This window comes from Macaca mulatta, chromosome 19 (genome assembly GCF_049350105.2).
Source record: "Macaca mulatta isolate MMU2019108-1 chromosome 19, T2T-MMU8v2.0, whole genome shotgun sequence".
Classification (NCBI taxonomy): Eukaryota; Metazoa; Chordata; class Mammalia; order Primates; family Cercopithecidae; genus Macaca; species Macaca mulatta.
Genome location: NC_133424.1, coordinates 2,031,451 through 2,057,767, shown reverse-complemented (window position 1 = coordinate 2,057,767; position 26,317 = coordinate 2,031,451). Strand labels below are relative to the sequence as shown.

The 26,317-nt window shown below is 52.6% G+C and overlaps 2 protein-coding genes across 18 annotated transcripts in view; both read right to left on the bottom strand.

The window, feature by feature from the left end:
• Nucleotides 1–26,317, bottom strand: part of NDUFS7 (NADH:ubiquinone oxidoreductase core subunit S7) — a 90,584-nt gene that overhangs the window by 19,936 nt on the left and 44,331 nt on the right. The gene's annotated exons all lie outside the window — the stretch shown is intronic.
• PWWP3A (PWWP domain containing 3A, DNA repair factor) lies at nucleotides 6–21,721 on the bottom strand. Of its 15 annotated transcripts, none has more exons than XR_013409382.1 (17): nucleotides 21,299–21,411; nucleotides 19,921–20,046; nucleotides 19,280–19,365; nucleotides 18,000–18,070; nucleotides 17,764–17,876; nucleotides 17,423–17,563; nucleotides 15,449–16,339; nucleotides 14,227–14,328; nucleotides 12,016–12,086; nucleotides 10,205–10,281; nucleotides 9,606–9,825; nucleotides 9,378–9,438; nucleotides 7,465–7,540; nucleotides 7,156–7,206; nucleotides 5,415–5,851; nucleotides 3,403–3,491; nucleotides 6–434 (listed from the first exon to the last, which is right to left on the bottom strand). XR_013409382.1 is itself a non-coding variant. In XM_077978737.1 (15 exons), the coding sequence occupies exons 2-15, from the start codon at nucleotides 19,978–19,980 to the stop codon at nucleotides 377–379; spliced, it is 2,172 nt and encodes a 723-aa protein (XP_077834863.1). In that variant the 5' UTR covers nucleotides 19,981–20,046; nucleotides 21,299–21,411; the 3' UTR covers nucleotides 6–376. The 15 variants fall into 15 exon arrangements, 5 of the variants coding, with proteins under 5 accessions (XP_077834863.1, XP_014977826.1, XP_028696100.1 ...); XR_013409383.1 differs by lacking the exon at nucleotides 17,423–17,563 and adding an exon at nucleotides 8,708–8,795; XR_013409380.1 differs by lacking the exon at nucleotides 17,423–17,563.

The following is a 26,317-nucleotide window of genomic DNA, read 5'->3' as shown; positions in this document are numbered from 1 at the left end:
GCAGATGCTTAAAACCTCCCGTTTAATATCAGATGCCACAGACAAGATCAATGTGTACGTCGGGAGAAACCATAGCACAGTCACGAGTACTGACGCACAGTGAACACGCTTCTGTCCTTTCAAAAGCCTTTCCGGAACGGTGTCTTGAAAAAAATGCCAAAAATAAAATGAAAAAAAATTGCCAGGGAAAGAGAACTGGCTTTCAATGTTAACAAAATGGGTTCTCCAGAAGTATGGAAATCAGGACAGCCATGCAGAATGCACAGACAGGCCCAAACGCAAATGTGCCCCTGAGCCCCCCATCTTCAGACACGCTCATGCATACTGGAGGCGCTCCCACCGCCAGGCCCCGCTGACAGCACAGCTGGCCGCTCCATCACCAACGGCGCCGTTTCCGCTCTTCAAGGAGCTGGTTGTCAAATATTTCTTTTTCCCTTCAGAAAACAAGAGTCTTCATTTTAGTAATTCATCATTGTGTGTTAAAGAATATGAGAGGGCTGGGTGTGGTCACTCTCCTATCATCCCAGCACTTTGGGAGGCCGAGGCAGGTGGATCACGAGGTCAGGAGTTTGAGACCATTCTGGCTAACACTGTGAAACCCCGTCTCTACTAAAAATACCAAAAACAAAACAAAACAAAAAACCGGGCGTGGTGGTGCAGTCTGTAATCCCAGCTACTTAGGAGGCTGAGGCAGGAGAGTCGCTTGAACCCGGGAGGCGGAGGTTGCAGTGAGCCAAGATCACACCATTGTACTCCAGCCTGGGTGACAGAGCAAGACTCCATCTCAAAAAAAGAGAAAAAAAAAAAGAACATGACAGAGAGGCTGGGCGCAGTGGCTCATGCCTGTAATCCCAGCACTTTGGGAGGCCAAGGCGGGTGGATCACAAGGTCAGGAGTTCAAGACCAGCCTGGCCTAGATGGTGAAATGCTGCCTCTACTAAAAATACAAAAATTAGCCGGTCGTGGTGGCAGGCACCTGTAATCCCAGCCACTCCGGAGGCTGTGTCAGGACAACCACTTGAACCCAGGGGTTGGGGGTTGCAGAGGTTGCAGTGAGCTGAGATCACACCACTGCACTCCAGCCTGGGTGACAGAGCAAGACTTCGTCTCAAAAAAAAAAAAAGAAATATATGTGTGTGTGTGTGTGTGGGTGTCTGTATGTATATACATATGAGAGGGCAGTTGTTTGATGGGGACAGAGCTGCAGTTTGGAAGGATGAAGTTCTGAGATGAGCAGTGCTGCCGGCTACACAGCAGTATGAATGTACTCACCGCCATCGAACCGGACACTGAAAAAGGGAAGGACGGTAACTTTTATGCTATGTGTAATTTTTTTTTTTTGAGACGGAGCGTCGCTCTATTGCCAGGCTGGAATGCAGCAGCACAATCTTGGCTCACTGCAACCTCCACCTCCCTGGTTCAAGTGATTCCCCTGCCTCAGCATCCCGAGTAGCTGGGACTGACTACATGTGCCGCACCACCATGCCTGGCTTTTTTTTTTTTTTTCCCAGTAGAGACAGGGATTCGCCATGTTGGCCAGTATGGTCTCGGACTCCTGACCTCATGATCCACCCGCCTCAGCCTCCCAGAGTGCTGGGATTATGGGCATGAGCAACCACACCTGGCCTTAACAATGTTTTAAAATAATATTTATTTTTAGAGACAGGGTGTTGCTCCGTCACCCAGGCTAGGATGCAGTGGCATGACGGCTCGCTGCAGCCTCAAACTCCTGGGCTCAAGGGATCCTCCCACCTTAGCCTCTCAAAGTGCTGGGATTACAGACATGAGCCACTGTGACTGGCTAAAAATAATTTTTTACGAAAGAGTATGAGATGCCAAATTGTCCTTACTAAATGACCTCCCTGTAAAGGAAAATTATAACAATTGCTTAGCTAGCAACCCCTCCCAGGAACAGGGCTGCCCCGGATCAAAAGAGATCAACAAGGGCTGCTGGCTCTGACGTGTGCCCCAGCAGACCTGGAAACAGGGGAGAGCACACCAGCGGCAGTGCCGAGAAAGGCAGGTGTGAGAAGGACAGCCTTGGGAAGAGTGCAGAGCGGCTCATGGTGCAACTCTAAAAGGACAAGAGAGCCTGGGAAACGCCGTGCAGGGGGCGGGGACTGGGTCCCAGGACACCCAGTGTGTGACCCAAGCCTCCACTGAGGCCAAAGGTCAAATGCGATGCTGCTCACTGGCCTTACTTTGACCACGTCCCCGGCACGATAAAATCACGGCCTGTGTATTCAACCCAACCAACTTCGCCATCACAGCACCTGCACCGTTTCTCGCAGTTGGCTGGAGGTTTTGATGGTAACTAGAAGCCGTGATGAACTCCTAATGGGTACTGATGTCGGCAACCCAGACTCAGAAAAAAAAATCAGGAGGATGGAAGATTTCCACAGATGGGAGTGGAGCGGTGAAGAGGCTTCTGAGACAGAGGCAGAGGACAAACCCGGAGGCTGAGTCCAGGTGTGCTGGCTCTGACCTTACTTCCCCGGACCTCACTGATTCTTACGGCAAGCTTGACGAGGGGACCATGAAGATCCAGCAGGAAAACAGCCCGTGTCTGCATCCAAAGACCTTTCCCGTTTTGGTAAAGCCAGCTGGACCAACACTCCCTAAACAAGGCCAAATTCCACCTTTGGGCAGCTCTGCGGGGCTGGCCTGCCAAAGCCACCGAGGCCCCACACCTCCTCCTCCCTGACCTCTCCAGCAGCCCCTCCTGCCCTGCCCAGGGAGGACATGGGGCTGGTGAGGGAGTTCAGCATCTTCACCACGAGTCTCCTGTGACTGTGGGACCGGGAGACGTCGGTGGCTGCGCAAGTCGCCCTGGCCAGAGACCCTGTCCTTGACTCTAGTTGAGTCTTCAGCCTGTCACTGCCCCGTGGGCCCCGCCTGGCTCCCAGCAAGGCCTGGCCGCATGCCCAGAGACAGGATTAGGCGCTCTGGGGGCCAAACATCCAAGGGCAGCTAAGCACACGGATGTGAGAGAAACATCTTGATCACAGCATTCTTCTGGCTGCTGGAAAGCACCAGGCCCTGCTGCTGCTTAATCTCGCCGTACTTCTCACACAGCCATGGGGCTGCGGAAAGAGGGGAGGAAAGTTCAAAAAGCAAACATCAACCCTTGCAAAAAGAGATTAAGAACAGACGTGGCCCAGGCACGCGCCCGTGGCCCCGTGCTGCCCACAGCGACCAGCTGGGGAGACCCGGGCCCAGTCTTCCTGGAGGGCAGGAGTGATCCGCAGGGCGGGTTCAGCATGTGTAATCAGCTCACCGCCCAGCACCTGGACCACCTCGTGAGGGGGAGGGGCTGTGGCACCTGGAGCCAAACTGCCTGTAGAAACACAACCTGCAAGGCAGAGATGCTAGTGGCTGGAGAGAGCGCCGGGAGCAGCCTACCGGTAGCTCAGCGAAGGCCCCTTGATGTACTTCTCCTCGGCCGTCTTGTAGTCCACCTCGTCCACTGCAGAGATCGCACAGATGATAGCCTGTGAGAGGGCACGAGGCTCAGCAGCAGCCGGCACTGCCCAACCGGCCCCATGTGGCCCGCAGCTGAGAAGGCCTCAGGAAGCCCAAGTCACCAGGTTCCGCCCTCCAGACAAGGTCTGGCTCATGATTCAGAAGGTACGAACCTAGTCCATGAACCCCTGCTTGTAATGATGTTTCTTAATTAAATCAGTGTTATCTTTTGGACTAGAAACAATAGCTCAGATCACTAAAAGCACAGAATAAAAGGCAAGACCCAAACTCACAAGTGCATTTCTGAAAAATTTTAAGTTTTTGTTGTTGTTGTTGTTTTTTCTGGGACAGTCTTGCCCTGTCACCCAGGTTGGAGTGCAGTGGCACAATCTCAGCTCACTGCAACCTCCGCCTCCCAGGTTCAAGTGATTCTCCTGCCTCAGCCTCCCGAGTAGCTGGGATTATAGGCACGTGCCACCACGCCCGGCTAATTTTTGTACTTTTAGTAGAAACGGGGTTTCACCATATTGGCCAGGCTGGTCTCAAGCTCCTGGCCTCATGATCCGCCTGCCTCGGCCTCCCAAAGTGCTGGAATTACAGACATGAGCCACCACGCCCGGCCTTAAGTTTATTGTCAAAAAAAAAAAAAAGGAATATCCTGAATACACAATACATACCTGACACTAAGGAATCATCCCTATGTTTTAGTATTATGATTATGGTAAACACATTTTTAACAGAGTCCATTTGGTTCAGAGCAGAGTCTCTCCCACTCGGCCCTGTGGACATTGGGGCCAGACTGTTCTCTGGGGTGGGGCCGTCCTGGGCACTGCAGGGTGCTGAGCAGCAGCCCTGCCCCAACCCACTCCATGCCAGAAGCACTCCTAGCTGTGACAAGCACAAATGTCCCCAGACACTGCCAGTGTCCCCCAGGGGACAGAATCACTTTACACACTAAAGTATTTATGGGTTAAAAAAAAAAAAAAGTGGCCGGGCACGGTGGCTCACGCCTGTAATCCCAGCACTTTGGGAGGCCAAGGCGGGTGAATCATGAGGTCAGGAGATCGAGACCATCCCGGCTAACACGGTGAAACCCCGTCTCTACTAAAAATACAAAAATTAGCCAGGCGTGATGGTAGGCGCCTGTACTGTAGTCTCAGCTACTCGGGAGGCTGAGGCAGGAGAATGGCATGAACCCAGGAGGTGGAGCTTGCAGTGAGCCAAGATCGCGCCACTGCACTCCAGCCTGGGTGACAGAGCAAGACTCTTTCTCCAAAAAAAAAAATAAATAAAAAGCTTGAGGGTTTTTATGCTCCAAAATAATTCCAGGCAGCTTATGGGCACATTATGAGTTCATTATGTTATTTTCTTTTGGGGTCTATTTGAAAATTCCCATAGTTATGAATAGTTTTGAATATGTTTTTCTCCCACAGATGTACACATATGCCCAGCAATGTCCTCTCTGAAATTTCAGATACAAACTTCAAAATAATCTGTATTTGCTCCTCACCAAGCACCAAATCCGCAGCTGAAGTTCAAAATCACAGACAGTCTAATTTCTGTTTTATTTAACTTACCATGGGTTTATCAGAGTATCAGATGCATAACCGACTCACAATTTTTCAACTTACAATGGGTTTACCTGGGTACTAAATGCGATTCTGACTTGGGAATTTCCAACTCACCGTGGGTTTCCTAGGACTGACCCACCGAGGCCGGGGAGCATCTGTTTGCCCACGGTGGGGAGGGAGTTCGCACCCCCTGGTGCTGACAGCTTAGGACAGCTTCCAAGCGGCTCTGTCTCTGCACAGGGGTCAAGTGCACGCGCTCACATTTCCCAGCACTGATGGGACGTAAACACACGAGGCCTCCGCAGCCTCCTCGTGCAGAGTGTTGGAAAATCCCAGGATAGGCTCCTCCCTGCCCACACGACACACCAGTCTGCGGCTCACCTCGGGCAGAAGCACGTCCAGAATGAACCGGATCCGGTCACCGTTGGTGCGCCGGAGCACCTTGGCGCCCACCTCCTGGTAGACGCCCTGCAAGTACTTCACCACCAGGTCCAGCTGCCCCTCGTCCTCCAGGTAGGTCTCCACGCAGGTCACGTACTGGCTGGAGCTCAGGAAGGTCTGCAGCCAGCGAGACGGCTTCCTGCTCTTCAGGATGGCCCGCAGGTGGCTCTCCGCGCCCTTGGCCTTCACGATGTACTCCACCAGCTTCTGGTTGGCCCGGTCCCGGGCGGCCCGCGAGCGGTCGGGGAGCACTTTCCGGCAGGGCTGCCTCTGCCCCAGGGGGCGCCCCACCACAGGCTCCTCAGGGCTCCCCTTGCTCAGTTGAGGAAACCTGGTCCCCGGGGCGTCCTGCTGGATGGATTTTCGGACAGGAGAGCCTGCAAAGGAAGCGCCTGTCACGGGACCAGTGCGTGGGCTGCCTTCCTCGGGCGGAATGGGTCAGGGCCGATGAAGGCTGTGACACGGCAGGGGTGAGGGCAGACCCTAGCGCTCGAGCTCCGTGTCAGCATAGGAGTGGAGTGTTCCTGCTCCTAAAGACACTTCCTCTGCTGGGACCCCTGGCCTTTCTCCCCTCACTGGGCCCTGCAACCAGGTTTAACCCTTAGACCAGAGCAAAGTGGCTACCCGTGTAGCACTGCCCAAGAAGAATCAATTCAGCCACGTCCACTCCTCTACCAACTGGGAGGCATGGAAAACCCCACTACTGTCGATAACGGAAAATGCTGGATCGACAATGAAGTGGTGGCCAAACATCCTGGTGTCCGTGACACTTTTTTTTTTTTTTCTTTTTTGAGACGGAGTCTCGCTCTGTGGCCCAGGCTGGAGTGCAGTGGCCGGATCTCAGCTCACTGCAAGCTCTGCCTCCCGGGTTCACGCCGTTCTCCTGCCTCAGCCTCCCGAGTAGCTGGGACCACACGCGCCCGCCACCTCGCCCGGCTAGTTTTTCTGTATTTTTTTTAGTAGAGACGGGGTTTCACCAGGTTAGCCAGGATGGTCTCGATCTCCTGACCTCGTGATCCGCCCGTCTCGGCCTCCCAAAGTGCCGGGATTACAGGCTTGAGCCACCGCACCCAGCCAACGACACGTTCTTTTTTGAGACAAGGTCTTGCTCTGTCACTCAGGCAGGAGTGCAGCAGGGCAGACACACAGGTCACCACCGCCTTGAACTCTCAGGCTGAAGTCATTCTCCCGCCTCTGCCTCCAAAGTAGCTGGGGTTGCAGGCGCGCATGCCACATGCCTAGCTCATTTTTTTCTATTTTTTTTGTGGAGACAGGGTCTTGCTCTGTTGCCCAGGCTAGTCTTGAATTCCTGGCCTCAAGCAATCCTCTTGCTTCAGCCTCCCAAAGTGCTGAGGTTACAGGTGTGAGCCTCCATACCTGGCCTACATTCCTAACAATAGCTGATGTGTGCAGCCACCAGCCACAGCGGGGACAGGGTGGGTGTGGCCCATGGGACGAGGGCCCCAGGGCAGGCTGGGGAAGCTGTGCCAGTGGACACCAGCAGCCGGAGGTCCCAGGGAGCCTCAGGGGTCAAAACCTCATAGGGGTTGCACAATGCTGTGTGGCTATGGACAGTGCCTTGACCCCAACGTCCCCTTCCACAGCTCTAGACATAGAAGATTGCTTTTTCTAAAGGACTAAAAGGCAGACTACACTTTCCAAGATGTGCCTGTAGACTTACTTATATCAGCCGCGTAATATTCCAGGAAAGAGCCAGCAAAAGACCCGCAGCCTGCAGGGGGTGGAGGGGAGAGAGCACTCTGTAGACTTAAGAGGAGTCCCGGGAAGTGTGTGCCAGGAGCCAGCCCAGTATCTCTGTTTAGGAAATAATCAGGCCAGGCCAGAACCCCAGCCCACCCACAGGGAATGTCCCAGGGCCATGAAAATATGCTCTGCCTCCAGGCAGCTCCAGCCCAACCCCTCCAGGGAGTCTTCAGAGGAGGCCGGATGCCTGCCGCCCGGCTCCACCCCTCCCCAGCACCCTGCATACCTAACCGGACCCTGTAGTCAGTGATGAGGGAGATGCACCAACCAATGGCCTGGTCGAAGTCCACCCTGGCTTGGTTCTACAATGAGACCCGGGCGACAGGCGTCAGTGGGAGGCAGTGCCAAGCACCCCGGGTTCAGAAGCCACACAGAGCCCAGGGACCAGCCAGGTGTCCAGGCTCCCCACCCTCCAGCCCACACCTCTGATCCTCCCTGACAAAGGGGCAGACACCTCAGGCAGGGATCCCCTGGGAAACGGGAAATCCACCAGGCACAGGTCTGGGCCCTGAGCTGCTCAAATGGTGGGCACAGGGGACCCGACGGCTTGGGCCAATCTGAACGCATCAATGGTGGAAACACCTCCCATGTGGCCACTGTGCCACATGACAGGACGTGATGTCCTGGAAATAAGCTGCTCTAACAGCCGTTTTTGTTGGGAGCTGTTGACTGCAGCCAGGCTAGGCCACCACCTGGGCTGCGCTAACAGCACCTGGGCTGGCAGCAGGGTGGGTCCTCAGAAAAGGACACAGCAGCCCCAAAGATGCCACAAAGCCACGACCATCACACAACGACCCAGGGAAGGCTCTGGAGCCGAGGGCCACTAGGGGCACCCATCAGAACACCCCAGGGCCGGGTGGACGCCGCTCTCTGCCGGCCCAGCAGCCCCTGCACTTTCCTAAAGCACGGCCTCCCCAACATCATCCCTCGGAGGCCACAGTGACTGCCACTGAATCCAGTCGGCTTCGGGAGCCCCACACACCTGACTCACGGGCAGACGCAAGTGCACTCTCAGGACCCAGGGTGTTTTATATAAACAGCAGCCCTTCTACATTTAAGGCACGGAGCTTCCTGCTGTCCTCCTCACCCCACACCTTCATCCATTTTGAGAAAGGAACTCAGATCCGGCCAGGCACAGTGGCTCACGCCTGTAATCCCAGCACTTTGAGAGGCCGAGGCAGGCGGATCATGAGGTCAGGAGTTCAAGACCAGCCTGGCCAGTATGATGAAACCCCGTCTCTACTAAAAATACAAAAATTAGCGAGGTGTGGTGGTGCATGCCTGTAGTCCCAGCTACTCGTAAGGCTGAGGCAGCAGAATCGCTTGAACCCAGGAGGCAGAGGTTGCAGTGAGCCAAGATCACACCACTGCACTCCAGCCTAGGCGACAGAATGAGACTCTGTCTCAAAAAAAAAAAAGAAAGAAAGAAAAGAAAGTAACTCAGATCCCTGAGAGTGGAAAAGACCCACCACATTTTCTTTTTTTCCAGAGGAGTAAAAATAACTGCACTGAGTTGACGTGTTGGTCCTGAAAGTCGCTACAACAAAATGAGTATTTCTAGAGGGAAAATAGACATTTCTGAGTTAGACAAACCCCTTGCAGTTCATCGACAGCACGTGATGAAAGCTGGCTGCAGATCCAGGGAGCGGGAAGCCGCTCCGCAGCAAGCTGTCTACCACGTGGTATCAGCCAGGCTCACAGGTGGCACTCAAGGGCCCAAAGGGCTCCCGACGCTGACCTAGGGACGCCCCCGGCTGCAAGGCGCTGGCTACCGAGGCCCCCGTGCCGTGGGGTGGACTGAGACAGTCGGCCGGGGAAGGCGGTGGCCTTGCGCAGGGGCTCTCTGCTGCAGCCTTGCCTGGTGGCCCTGGGCAAACTGTCCTCACCAGAGTCCCAGCTTCCTTACCTGTAAAGCGGGGAAATGGGGCCACAACTTCCCAGGACAGTCGTGAGAATTTAGTGCAGTGACTGAGCCCGTGATCTAACTCTAACGGCCAGAGTGCAGCCCGGCTCTGTTACTTCCCACAATCATTCACACACATGCACCGCAGCCAGGATTTCAAGAGCTACACACAGAGGACACATTTACTAATCACAAAGTAAACCATTTAAAGCAAGCACAAACCATAATCCACCTACCAGAAGTGTCTGTTTCTCTTTACAATCAAAGTGCTTTAAACTTTTAAGAGACACTGTGAAACTTGAAACAGAGAGAGGGAAAAGTTAACAAGAATGAACTTCCTCTAATAAGCTAAAAACCTTTCCCTGCCTGATTAAGATCAGTGGAGGCCGCTGGAGTCCCCGCCAGCCCCAGCTTATTTACGGAAGGTGACCGTTTCCCCAGCTGCCAAGAAGCCCCCAACGCACCATGGTGGGCCCAGTGACTTCAGCAGCACTGACTGGGCCCTGCCAGGCCAGGCCGACTCTGGGGCCTGGGTCTCCACTCCACACCTCCCACCTCTCGGGAGCAGCACAGAAGCACCAGATGACACCGGTTCTGCACGTCTGACTTGGGGATGTGCAGTGCGAAGGTTTTAAAGGCTGCTTTCGGCCGGCTGATCCATCCACGTGTGTTTTCGTCCCATGACTAAGGAACAATCACGTAACCCAGGGGCAATCTCAGGTGGATGCAGGACGCTGTCTGCACACCTGCGTGGACATTTTGCTAGTTTGTGGGAAACAGGGCCACAGGGAGTGTCTGGTTGGGCTGCCTTTCAAAGCCAGCAAATCAGGTTGTGAAAACTGCAGTGTTTGACCAGATCCTTCACACACAGCCTTTGTGTGACTCACCCTTCCCAGCGAGGGAGAGGTCACGAGAAGGACATGCCTCCAATGAGACCCCGCCAGCCCTGCCCAGGCCTGGACTCGTGCCGGCGTCTCCCCTCTGCCCCTGTCCCCACGCCTGCAATGAGAGCGGCCAGCCTGCCACCCGGGCCCACTCACAGAAACCAAGAACAGCGGGTTACCCTTTCCTTTTCGGGTTCATTTGTCCTTCGATGTAGACCACACTTGCTTTCTTATCTCTCTGCCTGACGCTTTTGACCTGTTCGCAAATCCAAGAAAATAAAACGTCAAAAGAGAGACCATGGCTGACATCACATGATACATCTAACAGGCGTTGCCCCAGCTCTGGGGCGCCCTAGCAGAGTCTCCCGTAAGGAGGCGTTAAGAAACGGCCCCACGCTCTGCCACATGCGTCACTTCAACGCTTTCCCAGCAGAGCAGAACCAGCCAGTTTTGTTTGGGTTTTTGAATAAAAAGAGCCACAGCTACCGCTGCCAGCTGCCTCTTTAAATAAGCGTCCTGAGATTCTCCAGCAGCTCGGGGGGCAGGTCTGTCCTCCTCACGCTCTGGGGGAGTGGAGGAAGTGCAGAAAGGCTCGGGAACAAGCCCGGGCCACATGGGGGAGGGGCAGGGACTGCGCCCGCGCTGCCACCTCCCCCCAGCCTCCCCAGTCCTGGCCTCCCGGGGTCACCGTGAGAAGGCAGCGACGAGCGCCAGCGACCAGCGCCTCCGGTGGCCCTTCCACCCTGCACTCTCAGGGAGGCTGCCTGTTCTTATGCCCCAGGAACCTGTCACATCAGTGACCTGTTAACCCAGCAGGGACCCCAGAAACTGATGAAAACAAGAGAAGACTAGCAAGGTGCGGGAGGGGAAGCCAGTGCCAAGGGAGGGCGGAGGGCCCAGAAGCCCGGCCTCCATCACTGCAGACCAGCAGGCGATAAGAGGAGCCCAACTAGGCCATAAATGTGTTGAACCTCCCCAGCAAACAGCACACAGAGTCAATCCCAGGTTTCCCGGAACCATAATCAGTCACATGCAAGGAGCCTGGGTGACTCGGGTGAGGTCAGTCATTACAGAAACAAAAGCATCTCCGGATTACTGCAAAGCAAGCGCCTTTTGGATTTAAACATCATTGTCTCTTAGGAGGATAAAGGGAAAAAAGGGATAAAATATGAAGAAGAAGTGAAGGCCAGGACAGCACCTGTGCCCAGGACAACAATCAACTAATGACCTGCAACTTCCAGGCCTGCAGAGACGGAAGCAGAGAATCTGCCCCGGCTTGAACGCATCACCCACACCGGGAACTTGGACAGGATTTCAAACTCCTGTTTGTATGCATGCAACCAACCCCACCACAAAATCCAAATTAATGAGCTCTAATGGGGGAAAACGGGGTAAAATGCACAATTAAAATGAGCAAATCACAAATTTTTTTTTCCCTTTTTCTTCCTTCCTGAGATGGAGTCTTGCTCTGTCGCCCAGGCTGGAGTGCAGTGGCACGATCTTGGCTCACTGCAACCTCCAACTCCCGGGTTCAAGCGATTTTCCTGCCTCAGCCTCCCAAGTAGCTGGGATTACAGGCGCACACCACCACGCCAGGCTAATTTTTTTGTATTTTTAGCAGAGACACGGTTTCACTGTGTTGGCCAGGCTGGTCTCAAACTCCTGACCTCAGGTGATCCACCCACCTCGGCCTCTCAAAGTGCTGGGATGACAGGCGTGAACCACTGCACCCGGCCACAAATATTTTTTTCGAGCAGGTCTTTCTAAGCCTGCTTGGTGAAAATCTGCCCTATAAACTTAACACCATTTCTTAATTTAGGTACAGGCATCTCTTGAAGTCTTTTGTATAAACCCACCAACTTTTCCCAGGAATAACAAAATAATGAAAACATTTATCCAGGTCAAATTATCAAGAACTGAAGATGGGTGGAATAAAAATTCATGAAATTTAAATAACTACATCTTAGAAGACGGAGGAAGCTGTTCTTACCACTGCTGGCCAGAAGGGGTATTTTTTATATTTAAGCCAGACTAGCATTCCTACTTCAAACGAACGTGGTTCTAGAATTAAAGAAAAAAGAAAAACAAAAAAAAGAATAGACAAGTCAAATCCATATCAAGCACGGGATGTAACAGCCTGAGAAAACACAGTTAGCGCAATATTGTTGAAACCTGACTTTATGTCATTCGCTTAAAAGATGAGGAGAATGTGAAAGGCAGATTCACATTCCCCACACTACTGGAGTCTAACCAGCGTCAATGACACAGTAAAACCACAGCAGCTGAGTGTGGGGCTGCACCAGGTTCTCAGCTGTGACACACGCACCCTCGGGACGGGAGCGGCGCATGATGGGCGGCAGGGGCTCTGTCCTACGTGTGCACGACTTCCATAAGTCTAAAATAACTCCACAGGGAGGCACTTTTAAAGAGAGTGTGGCACAAAACAGAAGTGAGATAATGGTACGCGAAGAAGACCCAAACACAAGGACTGAGATTCTAAAGAGGATTCTGAGAAACTACAGTCAAAAATGGGAAAATTATTTAAATCATAACCAGAAAACTATGTAAGAATGAATTATTTTCAATGCCAAAAAAGGGCGAATTATTTAAAATTTTAAAACTAAAATATCAGAAAAACTACTGGAAACAGTCTTTCGTTAGACACACAGCCTGTGTCTGACCGCACTGTGGAAGGTGGAAGGAAGTGCCGTGGTACACGAACACAGACCAAAACCCAAAGGCCTGTAAAGTAGCCGTTACATGACCAGAGGAGAAGGGAGGCTCACAGGGGTGAGTGCCTGCCGTGAACGTGCACAGCTCGTTTCCCCGGTGAGGGGCATTTCATCTTTAAGAGAAACTTCCAGGCCCATGTGGACAAGCAACCAATTCAAAGGCCGGTCAGGGAACCCTCAGAAAGATGCCCAGCCTGACAGGTAGGAAACAAAACCAAACGGGAGCAACACCCAATTCCCACTGCAGGCAGAAGGCAGGCAGCACCAGGCTCGACGACGTCCCGGTGAGCCGACCCCAGTGGGGCAGCGTGGTCGGAAGGGGCCCTTCCCAAGGGCACTGTATTCTTTCTGTGTGCGAACTGATCCTGCAGAAATGATTTCCTGGAAGTCCCGATGGGTGCCCCACGGCACCTGCGGTCCTGGGACCACCCAGACGGGCACCCAATGGATGGGCAGGGTTTGGTGAGTGGTGACTGCTCACTCCAGAGGAAAAGGGTCAGAAGAGCATGTGGAAAACTGTTAAAAAGTCTGACCATTAGCATTAGACAAAAAAAGGGAAAATGTGAAACTGCAATGAAGCCCTTTCAATGAGGGAAAAGCACTCAAACAGTGCGGACAAACAACATAACAAGGCCACAGGCACACCAGTGTGCACAGAATGGCGCTCCCAGGGCTGCACAGGCACCAGCTTCCTGGCCAGGGGGCATCCTGCATCTTACGGATGCTGCCAGTGGGGAAGCCCGGGTAAGAAGCCCCCTCACCTCCCTGTACTATTTTTGCAACATCCTGTGAATCTGTAATTATTTTGAAACTGTAAGGTTAAAGAAAAGAAAAACAAGACTCGGCTCAGAGGAACGTTCATGGCGAGTCTGAAGTGGGGCTGGTTCTCATGACTCGGTTCGCAAGGCTGACTTTCTGTCCACGGCTGGCTCAGACCTTCGGGTCTCTCGCTTCTAGTCCCTTCCACGCAGATGCTCAGCAGCACCTAAGGCAGGTTTTCCTCTCGTGCAGCAGCTACTTACAGGAGGGGTGCGGGAGCAGTTCCCCCTTGGGCTGAAGACCCTGCCTCCCAGGACAGCCCCCAAAACGCCATCATGGAAGCCGCCAGACAGTACGTGGCCACACCCAAGCGATGGCAACACAGCCCCTCAGCTCACTGGGCCGTCCCTCATTCTCAGCGAGGGGACAGGAGGACAAGGGCTTGAGGTGACAGGAGTAATGCTCTAACAGGGAGGGCTGGGCCATCTCTTCCCAGGAGTCCCTCTTCCCTTTGTGTAGGTTAGTCTTCAGATAGAGGACTGAAAATGTGGCACTTCTGAAGGTCCCTTCCAGGTCTCGGTTCAGTGGGAGAGAAATGAACTCGCAGGGGACCTTTCGTGGAGGATGTGGGGTCCGATCTCAGAGCCCCGCCGCCACTGCCTTTGAGTGCACCGTTAGGACTGTAGGCGCACCCCGTGGTCATTTCTTACCATGGTATAAAAGGACTCTTGGTGGCTCCTCGTCTTCCTCGTCTTCCTCCAGGACAGAACGCACGGAATTAGGCCCCATGGATGCTTCGGAAGACTGGCAGTCTGCCAACAACGTGATATTAGACTTTCATTGTCATTGTATTATCTTGATGACTCATCCCAAGAAAACACTTCATGACACATGACCACTGATGCATAAAGAAAAGGTTCTGTGCTACACACAACTCCACACTGCCAGATTCAAATACAGTGTGCTTCTATTAAACTACATTTTAAAGAAAAACGCAAGAGGGAGGGAGGGAGGGAGAGAGGCCTGCGGTGAAGGGAAGGCGGGCCTTAAGCAGCAGCCTCCTCGGCCACAGAAGCTGTGAGCACTCTGGGTGGGAATCCCTTTTGTCCCGGCCCCGCTGCCCCTTCACATCTGAAGCGCTCAGTGGATACGCAGGGAGGGGGCCAGGACAGGAGCTGACTATGGAACAGGGCAGGGGTGCGGAGATGCAGGAAGGGGCCAGGACAGGAGCTGACTATGGAGCAGGGCAGGGGTGCGGTCACTTTGTCTTCAGAACGTGGCAACCTCAACATCTAAGGAGATGACGGCCTCAGGAAAGAAGTTCAGAGTAAAGACTGAAATATCTCCGCAGTAAGTTTGTAGCGAGTAGATTTCCAGACATTTGATCATGCCCTAATTAAGATTTCTGAAATAGCATTTCAAAAATAAGAGATGCTACAATGTTAAAGGGAAAAAAGTCACAGGGCTTGCCTGCAACCACACAAAAATATATCTGCACAAGAATTCTTAAAAAGTCAGGAGTCTTGAGTGAGTGAATCACTTTTGAGATTCCTGCCCAATTTAATGGGAACACATTATTGCTTCTGTAAAAGAGTTAATCCTCAGGGGTGCAGCCGGAGCTGCAGCCTCAGCACAGCCACAATGCTCCCAGCCCTGTCGCAGACAATCGTGGCCTGCCGCCCCTCCATGGGCTCCCCACTCACTCAACTCGCTTTCCTTCTAAACAAAAATAAGAAGACAAATATTTAGAAGTTGAAGCAATTATAGCCCAGTGGGGAGACAAAAAGGAATGAGGAACTCTCTGCTCTAAGTCTATTTTGGAAACGATCTCATTAAGATCTGGTCAAAAACACCCACGAGCCTGGCTCCGTCTAGCTACGGAGGGGCAGGACTCCACCCTCCACACTCTCCGCCTCCACGAGAAACTTTTACCTTCCTCCAGCTTCTGGGAATCCGGGCAAGGAGGACGTCTGGTTTCATCCACAGAGGCGTGGGAGGGAGGCGGGCCGAGCCTGGTGGTGCTGCGCAGGGTCATAGACTCTCTGGGCCCCGGGCCGGGGGCTGGTGCATCTCCTGCTGCCCTGGGCTCCAGCTGTGCGGCAGGCGGCCTCTGGCTGCCATCCAGGCGCAGCCTCTTCTTCGCAGGGCGTTCTCTGGGCTCTGAGCAGGCTGAGGGCTCAGGGGCTGGGAGCACAGTGAGGCTGCCCAACGGAAGACCGGGGTCGCGTCCCTCAGCGTTGGCACAGGGATCGTCCTCCCTGACCCCGGAAGGCGAGGACGGGGCTGCCCAGCTGCCTCCCTTGCTCCCCATGTCTCTCTCCACGTCGCCCTCTGAAAGGGAAGATCCATTCCGGCACAAGCTAGACTTCTGCACTGAGTTTCTTCCCCTCTTACTTGCAAGAGTCCAATTTTTGCGGTGGATTCTGGACCCGCTCTCATCCTGAGCACCACCTCCAGCTGAGAGGACCGACAGGCCTCTTGGGTTTTCACTTTTCCTGAGCCCCTTCTTGTGGTCCGCTTTACACTCGGGGTCTTTTTCACAAGTGAACGAACTTGACAGGCTTTGTTGCACGCATTGCCTCCTCCTGTGAGGTCCGGAACTGCCCAACACATCTCCACGGGGAATAGATGAGAAGTTGGAATCACAGGGCGAGGAAACGTGTTCAGTGGGCTTCTCTCGCAGAGACTGGTCGGCTCTGCCTGTCCCTGGGGAGCTTTCTTGACTCCAAATGGGCCCCTCGCTCAGAACATCCAGAGCCACGCGAAGTGACCGTCTGTAGGCCAGTTCTTCCAGGGGTGCCGCAGGAACCTCACTCTGCGAGGCTGCAAGGACCAAACATACACAATACTGGTTACGTTCACTGGGCAGGCACTGCGGTCACGCCATCACTTTAAAAGCCCGCTTGTCTCATTCTGACGGCTAGTTTCATACCTAAATCACTGAAGGGGAGGACTAACATTTCTCACCTACATTTTCCCAGAAAGGGGATGAGGCTACAGAACAACAGCTATTCATTCCAGGATTCGAGGCTTCATTTTTTTAAAAACCAAATTTACTGACCTTAACCTGATTGGCTAAAAAGATAAATTCCTCCAAGTTACAAAACAATACTGTGAGCAAAATGTATTCAAATGTTTTGCAAATCCTCTCTCAGCCTTACAATTTCAAATTCAATCAGGGTCAATAAAAACCAATGCCAACTAAATAACTCTGCTGGCAACATATTCTTGGTTGGTGCGAGGGTTGGTGGTAGCAAGGAACAGGAGATTTAAAAGGCTCATTGTGGGCTGGTAAATTTTCAATACTTCTTTGCAAGGGCATTTCAAAGCCAGCAAAGAGCATCGTGGGCCTCTGGTTTCCAACCCAACCTCCCTGCTGCAGTACTTTTATTTATTCATTCCGACATACAGATACAGCGCTATTTATTTGAACAAGATGATAGATGTAATATCACAACTCAGCGGGCGTAATGCCTCAATCAAAACAGTATTTTCCCCGTTGAATATTAAAGGCACCCATAGACAACCAGCCCCCCAACACAATCTGCGCCAACAAGGACGACGCCATCCGAGATGACGGTCAGCCCTGCCTAAGTGATGCAGAGATGGAGCCTGGTTTAAACAAGAGCTGTTTTTCGGAAAACACAGGAAAACAGAGTTGATTTCATAAACATCATTGAAGGAATTCCGGTCCATCTTTTCACAAGAGAAACAATTATTTGCAAATGGGATAAACAGTCCCACTTTGAGAAGAGGAGAAGGCAGGCTGGCACGTTGGGTTTGTGGAACTGTGGCTGGGGGGCAGGCAGTCACCAATGCTCCTCACTTGCGTGTGTGCATGAGTCCCTGGCTGGGCTCAGGCAAACCCTTTCTCACCCACAGCGTGCAAAGGAGGTGGGTGCTGACCTGGGAGAAAGCACACCCGGATGGACAGGAAGCCGAGAGCTCCACTTCCGACCTGCCTCGTGCCCACCAAGACAGTGCCTCAAACAATGGGTGCCACCAACCTCAGTGCCAGGCCACCGGTTCTCTCCCCTGGGCTCCGCTCTGGAATTTTAAACACACAACCCACTGCTTCTCAAACCTTGGGCTGAGACCAGACTGGCCAGGCAGCAACAGAACCACGGGAAGTCTTACTATAGGAAGAGGAAAGGAAAAAGGAGAACATCCCCCCTCAAGGCAGCAAAGTCCCTCCTCGTCTTGTGTGCTGGAGGCCACGGAGGTAATGAGATGACCTTGATGCTCACCACTGACCATTCTGGGCGTCAAGAATAGGAGTGATTCTAGGGGCAAATTCTGGAAAGGTTTAAGAAAGCAGATCCATTTTTCCTTCTCCTTCAGCTCAGGGGATTCGCGTTCCCTTGTATGAAGAAAAACATGGTGAACAGGGTGAATTTTTACCCAGAAACCTGAGCCTTCACATTCTCCCAAACGACCTCTTATTTTATGAAAACCTAATGGCCGCTTAGAAATCCGCTCTTACCTAACGAGGAGGCAATGGCTTCAATTTGAGACTTCTCTAGGATCTCAACTTCGGTGCTTTTCACCTTAATCCTGCAGAGACAGAACTGGCGTTATACACCACCAGCCAACGCCGCCAAGATATTTTCAAACATGTTTTCCTTTAGATAACAAAAGAATTAATTTCATTTTCCTCCTCAACCTTCTACTTAAACCAAAAGTCACAGCCAACTAGGAATTCATCTGCCTGAGGTTAGAGGCAGCAAGAACCCTGGTGAATGTTTTGGTGTTTTTTTTTTTTTTTTTTTTTTTTTTGATCCCCCTTTTAAGACAGAAAAGGTTGGCTGGATTTAAAAGAAAAAATGAATTCAAATTGTGACTTTTATGAGGCAAATCCTACTTTCAACTGCACAAATAACTCCTTTGTTAGATTTTCAGAGTAGATGGTAATGTCACTAAAAGCTGTTTACAGCCCAGCAGGTGCGTTTTAGTTTAAAAGGATGTGCTTTCCTTTTAAACTCGAGTATTCAATTACCTTCCCAGCCGCAGGGAAGTGTGAGCTGGGGACCAAGCGTGCGTCCTGAAGACGTCCTGAAGACGCAGGCAGGAAAGAGCGGGGCAGGGGGAGCTCCACAAGACCAACAGCGGAGCCAGTGGCTCGGACTACGCAGGGTCAGTCTCCTTGCTCTCTTCAGAACGCGGAATTTTCACGGCAGACGTGCCCTCGCCACAATCACACAGGACTGGGGCGTCGGAATCCCCGTTATTTTAGACAATCTACACCTTCCCAGTGCCTGACACTCACGGAGCAGAACAATGTGCCGCCTGGTAATCAGTTATTTGCCTTTTGAATGTTAAAGACTAATTTAGAGTGACAGGCTCAAAAACCAAATATTTCCAAATTGATGGGCCTGTCACAGAGGTTTCTGAAAAAAGACACACAGATCTCTGGGAAGGAAACATCCCTATTTTTCTGGCATGGTAGTCAAAAAAAAAAAAAAAGGAAATATCCCTATTTTAACCACAAATAGGGTCTACCCTGAGTATAATTTACACGTATTCAATGTTTGTACCAATCTCTCCGTAGATCTCACAGAATGCCTCGTTTAGATCTTCAGCTTCCAAACTGACATTAAATCAAACTAGTTGCTTTCTCGTGAGGTTTTTATGAGCATTAATGAATTACATAAATGATGAATAAGCCCATTAAGAATGGGCTTCAACTGTTTTAGGGTGGTAACGGATTGACGTATCAGAAATCTACACAGGAAAAAACAGTATTAAAAAAACACGACACTTAACTTTTCCTCTAGGGAGAGGATTTGAACATCTAGAAAATACTCCTTTTTTCTCTTATTTTTTGTTGAAGTCTCAGTTCGGGCCAAAACCTATTTTAAAAAAAAAAAATCCTTGTTATTAAAACAGTTGACATAGTGAGAAACAGTGGCAACATTTAGTACAAATTTAACAGGTAATCCTGAAGGCCTATAACCACGGGATTTCAGATATTTCGTCCAATCCCCATTGTTTCACAGATGGGGAAACTGAGGCATGAGAAGCCAGTGGCAGACAAAGACAACGACCCGGGCTTTTGCACTGCAGCTGAGCATTGTCTACTGAATTGCTGGAAAGCATCCCTGGGCACGACGATAATTTACTATCACAGGGCTGCTTGCCAGATCTTTCCTTGAGTTACAGCCTTACATGCCTTTTTATAGCTGATTCTTTTTTTTTTTTTAAGTGTGAAAAAAAAAGACATTTCTGGAAGAGTAACCTTGGAAGCACTAGACCAAAACCCCATTAAATGGGGAACGAGAATCAGTGCCAACCGTTCTGGCTCAATTATTTCACTGAAGCAAATCCTAGGTATCTCCTGATAAAGATTTTACTTGTCACCCGAAAGTCATTTCTAATTCCTGAAATTACAGAATAATGGCTGTCACCTTTGCAGGCCATAACCGCTTTTCCCATCGGCAGAGGACATACTTGGCATCCGCCATCATTTACACTCATGTAGCAAGTGGCAATGATTTGGCACAAAGTACTCCCAGGTCTGACGCCGATGTGCCCTGCAACAAAATTTGCACGGTGGTTTATACAACTGTTTGCTTGCGATGTTAACGCAGACACAGCCCTCGGGGGCAAAGGTTAGCTCGGCTTAGCCTCAAGTAGATGGTTCAATTCCACAATCTTGCATTGAGATGCTCAATGCCAAAAAGCAGACTGACAAACAGAAACGACGGGGCTCGGTACCCAGGGAGGCGCCTGCATTTTTTTCACAAATAAAATACAGCACAGTCCCTCCCAAAGGTTCTGTCTAGATTATTTTTAAAAGGCTCCTGAATCAATCGTCTCCGTGCAGAAGGCCTGCCTCCGACCTCGGCAGGAAAGGCATTTTACACAATCAAAGCTCACAACCCTCCCCAATTTGGGGAGTTAAGAGTTGACCACAGCACAAAAAAAATTAAGAGCGGAAAAACGACTGCTCTTTTGGCTGCCATGTCCCTGAAAGGACAGGGACAGCTGCAGACCGTTCACAGCATCAATGGGAAGGGCTGGCTCGGTTGTTGACAGAAATGAAAAGGAGGCTTGGGGTGGGGGTGGAATTCAGCAGCAACGGAGGGGGGCGTCCCCGCAGCAGGGAAGAGGGGGTTCCCTGCAGAGGTGGGGGTGGCATTTCCAGCAACAGAGGAGGGGATCACAGCAGCAGCAGAAGTTGGGGTCCAGGCAGCAGGGACAGGGATTCCACGGCGGAGGGAGGGTTGTGGCTTTCAGGAACGGGGGATTCGGACAACAGAAGAGGGGGTCACAGCAGAAGCGGGAGGGCTCAGGGAGCAAGGATGAGGGCTCACGGAGGAGGTGGAGCGGAGGGTCCAGGTGGCAAGGATGGGGAATTTCAAGGTTGGGGGGGAATCCAGGAAGGAAATAGGGGTCCAAGCAAGAGATGGGGTTCACGGCAGACGTGATGGGGATCCAAGTAAGGAGATGGGGATCCAGGCAGCAAGGATGGGGGAGGGTGTCCACGCAGGTGACGGGGTCCACGCAGGAGTGGAGGGGCCCACGGAGGCAGGGACAGGAAAGGGGGTCCAGGCAAAGTGAGGGGCCCACGGAGGCAGGGACGGGAAAGGGGCTCCGGGCAGAGTGGTGGGTCCGTGGCGCCAGGGTCGGGAAAGAAGGTCCGGGCAGAGTGGGGGGCCCATGGCGGCGGGGACCGAGCGTCCTAGAGGAGTCTCTAGGCCGGGGCCGCCCCTCCCCCCAGGCCCGGCCTCCTCGCCTCAGCCCCCGCCCGACGGAAGCGAGGAACGCATCCCGCGGGCTCACCGGGCCCCCGGCGTTCCCCAGCGCGGAGCCCCGAGCCCGGGCAAGGAGGCCGCAGCGGCCCCAACGGCGGTGGACCCGCCCGCCAACCGCCGCCGTCCGCGCCGCCCGCGCTCACCGCCTCCGCCGCCGCCGCCGCTCCCCGCGGGGCCGGGGGCGGGGTTTGCCTCGCGGCGGCGCCAAGCTCCGCCCTCTTCTCCCCGCCGCCCAATGGGACGCGCGCACTCCCAAGCAGCGCAGGCCCCGCCCTCTCCTGCGTCACGGCCGCGCGCTGGCCCCGCCCCTTCCGCCGCGCGTCGCCTCCGTTTTCCCTCGAGTCGTGCCTGAGGAAAGCGGTTGGGGGGGCACGTGTGACCGCTGCCGGGCGCCGCCCTCCCGCGCTCCCGGCCCTTTGTCCTCCAGTCAGACTCCGGACGCCGCCCTCGCGGGTCTCGGTGGGAAAAGAGGCTACCCCGCCCGTGACGACCCCTGAGAGAACCTTCCAGAACTTTCGAGAATCTTCCAGGTCCTGAAGCACCTCCCAGCCTGGGAGCTGCGCGTTACGGACCCGATTCCTACCGATGTCCACCGATGCCAAAGCCGAGGCGGCCCGGCGTCCCCACAAAGGCGTCATACGCTTCTGAACTAGAGGAGGCCCAGCCTCGGGAGGGTCCCAAGACCCCGGGGGGGCGCCAGAAACAGCCGCGGGTGGCGGGAGCACCGGAGCAGTCGCTGCGTCAGTGTCAGGCGTCTCCCTGAGCTGTTTTTGTTTGTTTTTTTTTTTTATTTTTTTTGAGGAGTCTCGCTCTGTCACCCAGGCTGGACTGCAGTGGCGCGATCTCAGCTCACTGCAGCCTCCTCCTGCTGGGATTACAGGTGTGCGCCACCCCGCCCAGCTAATTTTTGTATTTTTAGTAGAGAATACTAAATGTTGATTAGGCTGGTCTGGAGCTCCTGCTCTCAGGTGATCCGCCTGCCTCGGCCTCCCAAAGTGTTGGGGTTACAGGCCTGAGCCACCTCACCGGCTCCCACAGGTGTTTAAAAGCACAAGGAGGCCAAGTTGGCGGATCCCTTACGCCCAAAGATTCGAGACCAGCCTGGGCAACATAGCGAGACCCCATCTCTATAAAAAAGGTACAGGCTCACACCTGTAATCCCAGCAGGAGGCCGAGGCGGGCAGATCACATGAGGTCAGGAGATTGAGACCAGCCTCGCCAACATGGTGAAACCCTCCTCTCTGCAACAAATAACACAGATGAGCGGGCGTGGTGGCGCGCCCCTGTAATCCCAGCTACTCAGGAGGCTGAGGCAGGAGAATGGCTTGAACCCGGGAGGCCGAGGTTGTGGTGACCCGAGATCGCACCGTTGCACTCCAGCCTGGGTAACAGAGTGGGACTTTGTCTCAAAAAAGGAAAAAAAAAAAGACTGGTAGCCGCATTCGCCACGCACTGGCCCCGACTTTTCAAGGGGAAGGGGCAACAGCAAAGCCGGCTCAAATTTCTTTTTCCTTCGCATGCTTGTAGGAATAGAAGGTTCATGTCTTCCGTCAATCCTAGCAACCTCAGCAACTGATTTTTTTTCCTTTATTAAGTTGAGAATTTTCACCTTTAACTTGTTTTTTATTTACATTTTTGAGTCAAAGTCTGGCTCTGTGGCCCAGGCTGGAGTGCAGTGGCGCAATCATAGCTCACTGCAGCCTCAACCTCCCAGGCTCAAATGATCTTTCCACCTTAGCCTCCAGAGTAGCTGGGACCACAGGTGCATACCACCATGCCTGGCTAAAATTTTTATTTTTTGTAGAGACAGGGTCTTGCTATGCTGGCCAGGCAGGTCTCGACCCTTTGGGCTCAAGTGATCCTCCCGCCTTGGCCCCCCAAAGTGCTGGAATCACAGGCAGGATCCACCTTGCCCAGCCGAGTCTCAGTTTGTCTATAACATGGGGGTGGTGGTCTGTGGGTGGTTGGCAAAAACCATGTCTCTGATACCATCCTCTTACCTTAAATCTGAGCTGGTGTTTTCTGACGCCTGTAATCCCAGCACTTTGGGAGATCGAGGCAGACATACCGCCTGAGGTCAGGTGTTCGAGACCAGCCTGGCCAATATGGAGAAACCCCATCTCTACTAAAAATACAAAACTTAGCTGGGCGTGGTGGTGTGCACCTGTAATCCCAGCTATTTGGGAGGCTGAAGCAGGAAGATCACTTGAACCCTGGAGGTGGAGGTGGCAGTGAGCCGAGATCGCGCCAGTGCACTCCAGTGCGGGTGACAGAGCAAGACTGACTCTGGCTCAAAAAGAAGAAGAAAAAAATTCTGAACTGGCCTGTGAGCTGCTTCAGCCCGGGGATACAGCAGAAGGGATGATGTGCCAGATCCAAGCCTCTGCCTCAGGAGGAGTGGGGCCCAGTGTGGTGGCTCCCACCTGTCACCCCAGTGCTTTGGGAGGCTGAGGTGGGAGGATCACATGAGCCCAGGAGTTCGAGACCAGCCGGGGCAACATGGTGAGACCCCGCCTGTACAAAAACAAAAAAGAATTAGCCGGGCATGGTGATGCACACCTGCAGTCCCAGCTACCCAGGAGGCTGAGGCAGGAGGATTGCTTGAGTCTGGGAGATCGAGGCCGCAGTGAACCGTGATTGCACCACTGCACTCCAGTCCAGGCGAGAAAGCAAGACCCTATCTCAAAAACAAAACACTGAGCGTGGCAACAGCTCACGCCTGGAATCCAAGCACTTTGGGAGGCCAAGGTGGGAGGATCGCTTGAGCCCAGGAGTTCAAAGCTGCTATGAGCTCAAATGAGCTGTTTTGTTTGTTTTAGAGACAGCCTTTCTCAGTAGCCCAGGCTGGAGTGCAGTGGTGCAATCTCTGCTCACTGCAACCTCTACCTCCCAGGTTAAGTGATTCTCTTGCCTCAGCCTCCTGAGTAGCTGGGATTCTAGGCACACACCACCACTCCCACCTGGGTGGTCTCAAACTCCTGACCTTGTGATCCACCCACCTCGACCTCCCAAAGTGCTGGGACTACAGGCATGAGCCACCGTGCCCAGCCTCTGGCTCTGGTATTAAATAAATTAATGCTTTTAAACTACTTGTGCCAGCGGTGAAATGTTAGGTCTTATTTTATTGAATGTCTTCGCCATTCGTCTGTGAGTTCCCTGAGTCCTATTTTCTTCACCATTGTATGCCCAGTCCCTGTCACCGAGCACTCACTCAAATTTTGTTTAAAGAATGAATTTCGGCCGGGCGCGGTGGCTCACGCCTGTAATCCCAGCACTTTGGGAGGCCGAGGCGGGTGAATCACAAGGTCAGGAGATCGAGACCACGGTGAAACCCCGTCTCTACTAAAAATACAAAAAATTAGCCGGGCGTGGTTGTGGGCGCCTGTAGTCCCAGCTACTCGGGAGGCTGAGGCAGGAGAATGGCGTGAACCCGGGAGGCGGAGCTTGCAGTGAGCCGAGATCGCGCCACTGCACTCCAGCCTGGGCGACAGAGCGAGACTCCGTCTCAAAAAAAAAAAAAAAAAAAAGAATGAATTTCTATCCTAAACCATAGAGATTCGCAGTTGCAATAAAGGGTCTGCTTCTAAGGCAGCACAAAGGCCTGGCAGGTCGCTGCAAGAACGTCCTTTCATAGGCTCCTTCCGGCTGGCACCTCAGTTACGGCTTTAATTAAAACGTTTCCCCTTCTGCTGGAAATGTATCATACACAATTCCCTCTTGTTACTCAAGACGTTGTAAAAAAACGGTGGCTATCGTATTTGTGTTAACCAGACCGCTATTGTGGGACATCTCAGCGATTCTTGATTTTTCCATGATTTAAATAAGGCCACAGAAAGCAACTCGCGTATGTAAATCTTGGTGCACATCTGATTATATCCTTATGATAAATCCCTGGAGGCAGAAATTGCTGGGTCTGAGGGTCTGGACATCCTCAAGGCATTTGACAGATAACATCAAGTTGCTTTTCAGAAAGGTACCAATTCACGTCAGCAGCCGCCCCGCTCACCACGGCCCATCTAACACCCTGCACAAGGGCCGGGCGCGATGATTTCTCTCATCTTTGTTAATTTGATGATGGGTGAAAAATGTATTAAGGTTGTTACTGAACCATGAACTAAATCAAAGATTAAAACACACAGACACACACCTAGTGTGCCAGCCTGAACCAGAACTGAATCTATATTTTCTAAAGTGATTGAACTGTAACATCAAAATAGCCTCTGAACTGAAACTCAACCAGTGTTCCAACCCATTCAAGTCCCTAATTAGGCCATAAGGGGACCACACTGGAAACCTTGACCAGACCTTGACCTTGTTAACACGGAGCTACGACCGCCAGCTTCGACGGGGCCCCACCGCCAAGGAGCTTTACAGATGTCCAATTACCAGCCCCCTTCACACAAGCGAGGTTTACACAGGAAATTCAGAACACAAGAGAGAGGGCTGTGACTGGTGTTTCTGGAGATCCAGGGGCTCCACGGAAGTCAGGAATATCTTGGGGAGACCAGGATGGCTTGAGCCCAGAAGGTCAAGGCTGCAGTGAGCCGACATCACTCCACTGCACTCAGGCATGGGCAACCAGGAACAGCGGGAGACCCTGTTTCTACCAAAAAAAAACAAGGCCGGCCAGGTGCAGTGATTCACGCCTGTAATCCCAGCACTTTGGGAGGCCGAGGCGGGCGGATCACAAGGTCAGGAGTTCAAGACCAGCCTGGCCAACATGGTGAAACCTATCTCTGCTAAAAATACAAAAATTAGCTGGGCGTGGTGGCAGATGCCTGTAATCCTAGGAACTTGGGAGGCTGAGGCAGGAGAATTGCTTGAATCCAGGAGGTGGAGATTGCAGTGAACTGAGATGGTGCCACTGCACTCCAGCCTGGGAAACGGAGCGAGACTGTGTCTCAAAATACATACATACATACATAACATACCTATATACATATATAAAAATAAAAACAAAACAACAGACTCCTTCACAGGTTCTCGGAATTTGGAAGAGACTAAAACGAAAACAGACTCCTTGTCCAAATGGCAAGCAGACGCTTTC

Bases quoted from the DNA above. Each gene is read 5' to 3' on its own strand.
- PWWP3A (XM_077978737.1), bottom strand. From the start codon at position 19,980: ATGATGGCGGATGCCAAGTATGTCCTCTGCCGATGGGAAAAGCGGTTA. The intron at 19,366-19,920 runs GTGACAGCCATT...TTTTTAAAATAG, and splicing joins AGCGGTTATGGCCTGCAAAG to GTTTTGGCCCGAACTGAGAC. The intron at 18,071-19,279 runs GTTAAGTGTCGT...CTGTCTCTGCAG, and splicing joins ATCCTCTCCCTAGAGGAAAA to GATTAAGGTGAAAAGCACCG.